The sequence below is a fragment of the Capricornis sumatraensis genome, chromosome 20 (genome assembly GCF_032405125.1).
Source record: "Capricornis sumatraensis isolate serow.1 chromosome 20, serow.2, whole genome shotgun sequence".
Classification (NCBI taxonomy): Eukaryota; Metazoa; Chordata; class Mammalia; order Artiodactyla; family Bovidae; genus Capricornis; species Capricornis sumatraensis.
The window spans coordinates 52,654,574-52,666,669 of NC_091088.1; the positions used below are offsets into that span (position 1 = coordinate 52,654,574).

The 12,096-nt window shown below is 39.4% G+C and overlaps 1 protein-coding gene across 1 annotated transcript in view; it reads left to right on the top strand.

Annotated features, from left to right (window-relative positions):
- The window catches only part of LOC138095962 (uncharacterized), a 406,275-nt gene extending 394,656 nt beyond the window's left edge, over window positions 1-11,619 (top strand). The window contains 1 exon segment of the mRNA XM_068991959.1: window positions 10,693-11,619. Coding sequence (XP_068848060.1) covers window positions 10,693-11,619 — 927 coding nt within the window.
- Window positions 11,620-12,096: the final 477 nt, after the last annotated feature.

The following is a 12,096-nucleotide window of genomic DNA, read 5'->3' on the forward strand; positions in this document are numbered from 1 at the left end:
TACTTTTCAAGTTACCAGCTGAATTTCTGCTCCCTGTTCTCAAATAAATGGTTTGAACTGAAATGGAAAGTAAAAGTGGGAAATGGGCAGCTCCTAGTTGGCTATGGCTGAGCCTCTTCTTTGTTTGACTGTTCCCACAGTAGCATCTCTTCGTTGATCATCAAGGGACTGGTATTACATTTGGGTCTGATTTACCCACAGCTTAACCATGTTCCATATCTTTTCTTGTGAGCAGGACTTTACATTCCCAAGCCTCAAGTTATTTCCTTATTGGAACAAGGGAAAGAGCCATGGATGATTGGCAGAGAGCTGACAAGAGGCCTGTGCTCAGGTAAGTGAGAAATGACTGGACCAAGGCAGGGCACTGTAGGTAATAACTCAGTTGATTCATGAAGAAACAGCACCCTTGAGATGTGACCTTGGAAGCTCTCATCAAAACAGTAGGCCTGTGGGAAAAACTAACTCCTTTGAGCGTGAGTTTACAAATGACCTGTTCCATTCCTTTCCTCACTTACTGCTCTTTCTGCTACTCTTTCTCCAATACCTTTCTTAATTTCAAGTAGAAAGTACCCTTCATATCCCCTGCAAAGAAAACTCTTTTACCTGTACTTTTTTTGTTTCCTATTTTTGGGCCATGCCACATGGCACGAGGAATCTTAATCCCTGACCAGGGTTCGATCCCATGCCCCCTGCCATGGAAGCATGTTTTCTTAACCACAGGACCTCCAAGGAAGTCCCTACCTGTATTTTTAAATTTTTATTAGTTTATTTATTATTTTGGCTGTGCTGGGTCCTCATTGCTGCGTGCAGGCTTTCTCTTCATTGTAGTGCACAGGATTCCCATTGCATGGGTTCTCTTGTTGGGAGCATGGACTCTAGGTGCTTGGGCTTCAGTAGTTGCTGCTCGTGGACTCAGTAGTTGCAATTCCTGGGCTCTGGAGCACAGGCTCGATGGTTATGGAGCACGGCACAGGCTTAGTTGTCCCTTGACATGTAGGATCTTCCCAGACCCATGATTGAACCCATGTCCCTTATTTTGGCAGGTGGATTCTTAACTGCTGGACCATCAGGGAAGTCCTCCTACCTATATTTTAGATTCAGTTCCTTGCTAGGTTTTCTTCCTCTTAGACTCAACTAAATGTTTTCTGTTACCACTGCCAAAATAGTATACCTGTGTGTGTGTGTGCGTGCATGTCTGAACGTACCTGCCCCAGCTCCAAGTCCTAGTCTTCATTATAGCTGCCCGCCAATGATTGATTTTTTTTGTTTGTTGTGCATTTTTCTTTTATCCAATATTTTTTATTTCCTAATTTGTGCAAAAGAGTCTGCCATATGATGTATTTTTCTTTTTCTTTTCTTTTTTTTACCATCAACCCTCCTTTTCCTTTATTCTATAGTTGTTACATATATTTACATAGGTTATAAACGCAATAAATGCAATTTATAATTTCCTTTAAACAACAAAGAATTATTTTTAAAAAGTGAGACATAATCATTTTTTAATTTACAAGGTTATTTATCATTTTTATTTTATTATTATTATTATTCTTATTTTACTTTACAATACTGTATTGGTTTTGCCATACATTGACATGAATCCACCACAGGTGTACATGAGTTCCCAACCCTGAACCCCCCTCCCACCTCCCTCCCCATACCATTTCTCTGGGTCATCCCAGTGCACCAGCCCCAAGCATCCTGTATCCTGTATCGAACCTAGACTAGCGATTTGTTTCTTACATGATAGTATACATGTTTCAATGCCATGCTCCCAAATCATCCCACCCTCTCCCTCTCCCACAGAGTCCAAAAGTCTGTTCTTTACATCTGTGTCTCTTTTGCTGTCTCGCATACAGGGTTATCATTACCATCTTTCTAAATTCCATATATATGCATTAGTATACTGTATTGGTATTTTTCTTTCTGGCTTACTTCACTCTGTATAATCGGCTCCAGTTTCATCCACCTCATTAGAACGGATACAAATGTATTCTTTTTAATGGCTGAGTAATACTCCATTGTGTATATGTACCACAGCTTTCTTATCCATTCGTCTGCTGATGGACATCTAGGTTGCTTCCATGTCCTGGCTATTATAAACAGTGCTGCAATGAACATTGGGGTACATGTGTCTCTTTCAATTCTGGTTTCCTCAGTGTGTATGCCCAGCAGTGGGATTGCTGGGTCATAAGGCAGTTCTAGTTCCAGTTTTTTAAGGCATCTCCACACTGTTCTCCATAGTGGCTGTACTAGTTTGCATTCCCACCAACAGTGTAAGAGGGTTCCCTTTTCTCCACACCCTCTCCAGCATTTATTGCTTGCAGACTTTTGGATCGCAGCCATTCTGACTTGTGTGAAATGGTACCTCATTGTGGTCTTGATTTGCGTTTCTCTGATAATGCATGATGTTGAGCATCTTTTCATGTGTTTGTTAGCCATCCGTATGTCTTCTTTGGAGAAATGTCTGTTTAGTTCTTTGGCCCATTTTTTGATTGGGTCATTTATTTTTCTGGAATTGAGCTGCATAAGTTGCTTGTATATTTTTGAGATTAGTTGTTTGTCAGTTGCTTCATTTGCTATTATTTTCTCCCATTCCAAAGGCTGTCTTTTCATCTTGCTTATAGTTTCCTTTGTTGTGCAGAAGCTTTTAATTTTAATTAGATCCCATTTATTTAGTTTTGCTTTTATTTCCAGTATTCTGGGAGGTGGATCATAGAGGCTCCTGCTGTGATTTATGTTAGAGAGTGTTGATACATTTTTCTAATTGTGTCAACTGTTAAAAACTTGGAGTCAAAAAGTAGGGCTAAACAAATGAACCTCTTTACAAAACAGAAACGGACTCATAAGACATAGAAAACAGACTCATGGTTGCTAAGAGGTAGGAAGGTGGGGGAAGGAAGGACTGGGAGTTTGGGATTACCAGCTGTAAACCGTTAATATTACATATAGGATAGATAAACAACAAGGTCCGACTAAATACCACAGAGAATATAGTCCTTATCCTGTGATAAACCATAGTGGGAAAAAAAATCTATGGGAAATCTAATGGAAAAGAAACAATGTACGTGTATAATTGAGTCACTTGGCTGTATAGCAGAGATCATCACAACATTGTAAATCAACTCTACTTCAAAAAAAAAAACATTAAAAATTTTAAAAAGTAGTGTTAAAATATATCATAAATAAATTTCACAAAGTAGTGCCTGGTAAAAGAATCAGATGGTGGGGAGCTTAGCAGAAAGTCAGGGGCTAAATATTCAGAAATGGATTTAATCTATACTGAAATAGCAGTTGGAGCCTCACAAGTGATTACAGTCACTGTCTAAAGAGATGATGTTGGGAAAAACAAAAAGGTCTTTGCCTAACCTGGGAAGGAACAGGGCAAAGAAGAAGAGATTCGGTATAAAGTAGGAGAACAAAAAGAAAACTTAGGGAACAGTACTATATACTAAACTTTGGTTCAGGTGCTGCGATCATAATATTGAACAAAATTCTGCTCTCCTGGAGCTTATACTCTAGGGGATGAGAGAGAAAAAGTATATATCATATATATATATATATGTGTGTGTGTGTCAGATGATGATAAATGCTATAAAGGAAGGTAGAGAAGGCCTTATTATTATTATTTTTCTTTAATAAATCTCTTTCTTACTTTCATGTATTTATTTGGCTGTGCTGGATCTTAGTTGCAGTGCATGGGATCTTAATCTTTGCTGTGGCATCTTCTGGTTGTGGTGTGGAAACTCTTAGTTGCAGCATGTGGGATCTAGTTCCCTGACTGGGCCCCCTGCACCGGGAGCATAGAGTCTTAGCCTCTGGACCACCAGGGAAGTCCTGAAAGGTCCTTCTGATGAGGAAGGAAGTGAGGGAACAAATAATGTAGATGTCTGGTAGAAGACATTCAGGCAAAAGGATCAGGAAAAACGAAGTTCCTGAGTTAGGAGCTTTTTGGCTCCTGTCTTTGTGATTGGAACAGAATGAGCCAAGAGGGAATTATGTGAAAGGATATCAGCAAAGTAGCAGGATGCAAGTGTGTTTGTGTGCTCGGTGCTAGTGGGAGGAAGGGTGTATCTGCAGATAACTTGAGGTCTTACAGGCCTTGGTATGGGCTTTGAATTCTATTTTGTACTCAGTCGCTCAGTCATGTCTGACTCTGTGATCCTCTGGACTGCCTGCCAGGCTCCTCTGGGATGTAAAGCCATTCCATTCTGAGTGAGGTGATTTGAACAGGGGAGTGACTTCATGTTTTTAAAGGATCTCTCTAACTCAAAGTTTGCTAATTTTGGATTCCTTTGGATAGAATTTAGGAAACTCATGAACTTGGATGAAAAAAAAAATGCATCTTTATATCTAGTAATCTGTAATTGAAATTTAGCATGTCTTCCTATTATGATGTATGCAGCAAACCATGATAGTATTAGTAGTTCCTGTGACTGTGACATGAATAGAAACCACAGATATTTTCATATCATTTTACTGTTATTGTAGACATACTGAAATATCATTTGTAGTCATCACTATTTCAGAATTACAGGCTCACTGCTAGGACTTACTACTTAATTTTACTTATTTATTTATGGCTGTGCTGGGTCTTCATTGCTGCTTTCTTTAGTTGTGGTGAGTGGAGGCTACTCTCTAACTGTGGTGAGCAGGTTTCTCTTTGTGATGGTTTCTCTTGTTATAGAGCATGAGTTTTAGGGCGCACCAGCTTCAGTAGTTGTGGTACACAGGCTTAGTTGCTCCTTGGCTTTTGGGATATTTCCAGACCAGGGATGGAACCCATGTTCCCTGCATTGGCAGGCAGAGTCTTAACCACTAGACCACCAGGGACGTCCAGTCTTAGATATGTTCATAGAGAAGAAAACTCGAGGCAAAGGGAAGAACCCTTGTGCAGGCCCTTCTAAGAGGGGAAGGGTTGGTGTGTTTGAAAAACTGAAAGAAGTCAGTGTTGTCACCCACAGGAGCAAGCAAAAGCAGAGCGTGACTTGAGATTGGAAAGACAAGCAGGAACTATATTATTCAGTCTTTGATGGATTTTGAGCAGTGGAAGGCGGGGCCAAATGTCATTTTGGCCCTTGAATAGGTTAGAGAGTATGAAAACTTGGTGGGGATCTGGGTTAGGCGTCTACTTGAGTGGTCTGAGTTAGAGATGATTCTGGTTTGAAAGAGGGCATTGGCAGTGGAGATTAAAAATTCCTGAGGAGGTTAACTGGATGAAATTGCTGACAGGTCCTATGAAGGTAGGAGGAGAAGAATATACTGAAATAAATTCCCTGTTTCTGGCTTGAGATATTCTAGTAGGCTCCATTTTGATGTCTTCAAACTGTTTAATTTGCCTAAAATATCAACTAGCTGTCATATACTGAACACTTTACTCAACAACATTTATTCTACTTTTCCTCATCTTCCTAGTAATCACAAATTAAGGATTAGTTCCCTTTTACAGATGAAGAAATGGGGACTAAAAAGGTTAAATAATTGCACTGGAACCTGTTGTGAGTAACTGTCAGTTTTGGGACTCAGCTCTCATTAGTCTGCTTATGACCCCTGTCATCCTTCCATGGCAGTATCTTGCACTGTGTCTTATTATTATTTACAATCCTCATGTGAAACTCCTGAGAATATTTTTTTAATTGAAGTACATCCACTGGATCATCAAAAAAGCAAGAGAATTCCAAAAAAACACCTATTTCTGCTTTATTGACTATGCCAAACCCTTTGACTGTGTGGATCACAATAAGCTGTGGAAAATTCTGAAAGAGATGGGAATACCAGACCACCTGACTTGCCTCTTGAGACACCTATATGCAGGTCAGGAAGCAACAGTTAGAACTGGACATGAAACAACAGACTGGTTCCAAATAGGAAAAGGAGTACATCAAGGCTGTATATTGTCACCCTGCTTATTTAACTTCTATGCAGAGTACATCATGAGAAACGCTGGACTGGAAGAAACACAAGCTGGAATCAAGATTGCTGGGAGAAATATCAATAACCTCAGATATGCAGATGACACCACCCTTATGGCAGAAAGTGAAGAGGAACTAAAAAGCCTCTTGATGAAAGTGAAAGAGGAGAGTGAAAAAGTTGACTTAAAGCTCAACATTCAGAAAACTGAGATCATGGCATCTGGTCCCATCACTTCATAGGAAATAGATGGGGAAACAGTGGAAACAGTGTCAGACTTTATTTTTTTGGGCTCCAAAATCACTGCAGATGGTGACTGCAGCCATGAAATTAAAAGACGCTTACTCCTTGGAAGAAAAGTAATGACCAACCTAGCTAGCATATTCAAAAGCAGAAACATTACTTTGCCAACAAAGGTCCGTCTAGTCAAGGCTATGGTTTTTCCTGTGGTCATGTATGGATGTGAGAGTTGGACTGTGAAGAAAGCTGAGCACTGAAGAATTGATGCTTTTGAACTGTGGTGTTGGAGAAGACTCTTGAGAGTCCCTTGGACTGCAAGGAGATCCAACCAGTCCATCCTAAAAGAGATCAGTCCTGGGTGTTCTTTGGAAGGACTGATGCTAAAGCTGAAACTCAAGTAGTTTGGCCACCTCATGTGAAGAGCTGACTCATTGGAAAAGACTCTGATGCTGGGAGGGATTGGGGGCAGGAGGAGAAGGGGACGACAGAGGATGAGATGGCTGGATAGCATCACCGATTCGATGGACATGAGTTTGGGTTAACTCCACGAGTTGGTGATGGACAGGGAGGCCTGGCGTGCTGTGATTCATGGGGTCACAAAGAGTCAGACACGACTGAGCAACTGAACTGAACTGATAGATGATTTACAATGTTGTGTTAGTTTCTGGTGTAGAGCAAAGTGATTCAAAATATACATATTTTTTTAATCAGATTCCTTTTCATTATGGTTTATTGTTAGATATTAAATATAGTTCCCTGTGCTATATGGTAGGAACTTATTGTTTATTTTATATATAATAGTGTGTATCTGCTATTCCCAAAATCCGAATTTATCTCTCTGACTTTTTCCCCTTTGGTAACCATAAGTTTGTTTTCTAGATCTATAAGTTTCTGTTTTGTAAAAAAGTTCATTTGTATAATTTTCTTTTTTTAGATTCCACATACAAGTGATATCATATAGTATTCGTCTTTCTCTGTGTCATTTACTTAGTATGATAATCTCTAGTCTATCCATGTTGTTGCAGATGGCATCATTTCATTCTTTCTATGGTTGAGGAATATTCCATTGTGTGTGGGTGTGTATATGTGTATATCACCTTTATCCATTCATCTGTTTATGGCCGTTTAGGTTGCTTCCATGTCTTGGCTATTGTAAATAGTACTGCTGTGAACATTGGGATGTATGTATCTTTTTGAATTATAGTTTTCATCTTTTCTGAATATATGCTTAGGAGTGATATTGTTGGAGCATATGGTATTAATAACTCTATTTTCAGTTCTTTAAGGAACCACCATACTATTCTCCATAGTGACAGGACCAATTTATGTTCCCACCAATAGTGTATAAGGTTTTTCTTTTTTCTACACCCTTTCTAGCATTTATTCTTTGTAAATTTTGGATGATGGCCATTCGGACAGGTGTGAGGTGGTATCTTACTGTGGTTTTGATTTGCATTTCCCTGGTGATTAGGCTAAGCACCGTTTCATATATCTATTGGCCATCTGATGTCTTCTTTGGAGAAATATCTATTTAGATCTTCCGCCCATTGTTTGATTGGTTTTTTGTTTGTTTGTTTGTTTGATATTGAGGTGTATGAACTATCTGTATATTTTGGAAATTAAGCCCTTTTCAGTCGCATCACTTGCAAATATTTTCTCCCATTCTGTAGGTTGTCTTTTCATTTTGCGTATTGTTTCTTATGCTGTTGCATTGTGTCTTTTTTCTCTCTGTATGCCTTAAACTTCAGTGGCCTCCCTTCCCAGTCACTGTGGTGGTATTAGTACATGAGCAAATCTCTCTCTTGTCCCAGGATCAGCATCACAAACTTCAAAGGCAAACAGTGTTTTCACTGAATCTCCAGCACATAACATATTCTGAGTCTTCCCTAACTGCTACACACATCAAATTAGTTCACTACCTTAGACTTTGGGCTTCCCCAGTCCACAGTGGTAAAGAATCCACCTGCCAATGCCAGTGATGCAGGAGACACAGGTTAGATCTCTGGGTCGTGAAGATCCCCTGGATGAGGGAATGGTAACCCACTCCAGCATTCTTGCCTGGGAAATCCCACAGACAGAGGAGCTTGGTGGGCTGCAGTCCATGGATCAAAAAGAGTTGAACACATCTGAGTGACTGAGCACGCATTCACTTTAGACTTATCTCAGGCTAGTCTCCCATGTGGCTAACTCTCTGATCACTTTCAATATGTCCTCACATCCAATATGTCCTTTATTATGGACCCTATTCTTCTTTATCCCCAGCTGGGTGAACTGCAGTTTACTTTTGACTCCCAGCATCCCAGAGTCCGCATAAAGTCCACAGGTTAATAGTCCGCCTTACACAAGGCTGTGCTCTCACTCCTGACCCCGGCTGTGAGTCCTACCCACACTTCTGACCAACTGACTATAAATTCAGGTATTTCCATGCCCCTTTGCAGGCTCAGTAATTTGCTAAAACAATTCAGAAGACTCAGGGAAGCACTATACTTACAACTGGAGTTTTACTATAAAGGATATCAGATGAGTTGGTAGGCTTTGGATACAGAGGTTCCACACCCTCTCCCTGTGAAGTCAAAGTGTGTCAGCCTCCTGGTGAAGCACCAACCACAAAACTCCACTGAACTTTGGTCTTGAGTTTTTACTGGAGCTCAATTACATAATTATATTTAAGCATAATTAATTGGCATAATTGATTAGGGCATCAGCCACTCAATCTCTGGCCTCCCTCTCTTTCCCAGGGGTCAAGTAGCTGAAAATCCCAGCCCTCTCATCATATGTTGGGTCTTTCTAGTGAACAGTCCCCATCCTAAATCTGGGGACCCACCATGAGTCACCTCATTAGCACAGTGAAAACACTGCTATCACTCAGTAAATTCAAAGGGTTTTTGAAGCTCTTTGTTAGGAACTAGGAACAAAAATCAAATTTATACTTTATTATACCAGAGAGCCCAAGAATCTTTCCCTGTATGCTTTTATTTCTCTTAGGAGACCTTTAATGGAGGTAAAAAAAAAAAAAAAATTAGCCACTTTGTATAATACATATAGTATGATGATATACTTTGTTTCTTACATATACATATAAGCTCATATAGATGTATATACAACTAGTCATCTTTTATGCCTCAGTTCAGTTCAGTTCAGTCATTCAGTCGTGTCCGACTCTTTGCAACACCATGAATCGCAGCACACCAAGCCTCCGTGTCCATCACCAACTCCCAGAGTTCACTCAGACTCACGTCCATCGAGTCAGTGATGCCATCCAGCCATTTCATCCTCTGTCGTCCCCTTTTCCTCCTGCCCCCAATCCCTCCCAACATCAAAGTCTTTTCCAATGAGTCAACTCTTCGCATGAGGTGGCCAAAGTACTGGAGTTTCAGCTTTAGCATCAGTCCTTCCAAAGAACACCCAGGACTGATCTCTTTTAGGATGGACTGGTTGGATCTCCTTGCAGTCCAAGGGACTCTCAAGAGTCTTCTCCAACACCACAGTTCAAAAGCATCCATTCTTCGGCGTTCAGCCTTCTTCACAGTCCAACTCTCACATCCATACATGACTACTGGAAAAACTATAGCCTTGACTAGATGGACCTTAGTTGGCAAAGTAATGTCTCTGCTTTTCAATATGCTATCTAGGTTGGTCATAACTTTTCTTCCAAGGAGTAAGCGTCTTTTAATTTCATGGCTGCAGTCACCATCTGGAGTGATTTTGGAGCCCCAAAAATAAAGTCTGACACTGTTTCCACTGTTTCCCCATCTATTTCCTATGAAGTGATGGGACCGGATGCCATGATCTCAGTTTTCTGAATGTTGAGCTTTAAGTCAACGTTTTCACTCTCCTCTTTCACTTTCATCAAGAGGCTTTTTAGTTCCTCTTCACTTTCTGCCGTAAGGGTGGTGTCATCTGCATATCTGAGGTTATTGATATTTCTCCCAGCAATCTTGATTCCAGCTTGTGTTTCTTCCGGTCCAGCGTTTCTCATGATGTACTCTGCAGCATTGTATATTTATCAACTTTTCCAAATGACTCTGGTCCACATCAATATTTGAGAATCATTGTGGTTTTCTATTTCCATAGATTCTGCCTGCTGCTTCCTGCTTTACATCTCATTCATTTTTGTGTATTTCTTGTCCATTTTTCAGATTCAGCAGATATACTTGAAAATTCTGTGTCATTTACTACCACATATTGTTTTTACTTTAATTTTTCCATTTCTCTTATACAAGTTTACCTTTTCACAAATGAGGTGGGAGAAGAATATTTACCTTTCATTTTCTTTCAGCTCTGGAATCAATGTGTGAAACCAAGTTATTATCGCTAAAGAAGGAAGTTTACGAAATAGAATCATGCCAGAGGGAAATGATGGGACTTAGAAAACATGGCTTTGAATACTCCAGTTTCAGAGATGTTTTGGAATATAGAAGTCACTTTGAAAAACAACTGGGATCTCAAAATGGGCATTTCAGCCAAGAAATACTCACTCATGAGTACATGCCCACATTTATTCAACAGACATTCTTTACTTTACATCAAATTAACAATGAAGAGAAACCCTATGAATGTAAGAAATGTGGAAAGGTCTTTAGTCAGAATTCACAATTTCTTCAACATCAGAGAATTCATATTGGCGAAAAATCTTATGAATGTAAAGAGTGTGGGAAATTCTTTAGCTGTGGCTCACATGTTACTCGACATCTGAAAATTCATACAGGTGAAAAACCCTTTGAATGTAAAGAATGTGGAAAGGCCTTCAGCTGTAGCTCATACCTTTCTCAGCATCAGAGAATTCATACAGGTAAGAAACCCTATGAATGTAAGGAATGTGGGAAGGCCTTTAGTTATTGCTCAAATCTTATTGACCATCAGAGAATTCACACTGGTGAAAAACCCTATGAATGTAAAGTATGTGGAAAAGCCTTTACTAAGAGCTCACAACTTTTTCAGCATGTGAGAATTCATACAGGTGAGAAACCCTATGAATGCAAGGAATGTGGCAAAGCTTTCACTCAGAGCTCAAAGCTTGTACAGCATCAGAGAATTCATACAGGTGAGAAACCGTATGAGTGCAAAGAATGTGGCAAGGCCTTTAGTAGTGGCTCAGCACTTACTAATCATCAGAGAATTCACACAGGAGAGAAACCCTATGATTGTAAGGAATGTGGGAAGGCTTTTACTCAGAGCTCACAACTTCGTCAACATCAGAGAATTCATGCTGGTGAGAAACCTTTTGAATGTCTTGAATGTGGGAAAGCCTTTACTCAGAACTCACAGCTTTTTCAACATCAAAGAATTCATACAGATGAAAAACCATATGAATGTAATGAATGTGGAAAGGCCTTTAATAAATGCTCAAACCTTACTCGACATCTCAGAATTCATACTGGTGAAAAGCCCTTTAACTGTAAGGAATGTGGAAAGGCATTTAGTAGTGGCTCAGATCTCATTCGTCATCAGGGAATCCATACTGATGAATAATAAAAGTTAAAGCTCTTTTCACCTTCCTGATCTTTTAAACAAACAAAAAAATCAGGTTTGATAGTTACCATCTCTCACTATTTTTTGTTTACTTTATAAAATACATATATATTAAAAATATATTTCTTAAAATATATTTAATCCAAATATATTTTACTCTAAGTTAGGAATTTGCAGTCTAAATTGATATTTGTTTGTCTCCACCCCTCTACTCCCCCACCCCATCTTGTACTAATGTCACATCAACAGTTTTATCCTTTCCTATTGTTTTGTTCTACCTTCTTGGTGATATATTATATTCTTGTTTATATTTGCTTGAGTCTCAAGGCTATTCTTCTCTTATCCATATGTTTGTGCTTACACCAGTATCACACTGTTTAAACTGTGTGACTTTGTATTTTTTAATTCTTTGTAGAATTAATTATAATCTTGTTTTTGAAGTAAATTTTAGTCCTTTTTTTTCATTTCACACATTTA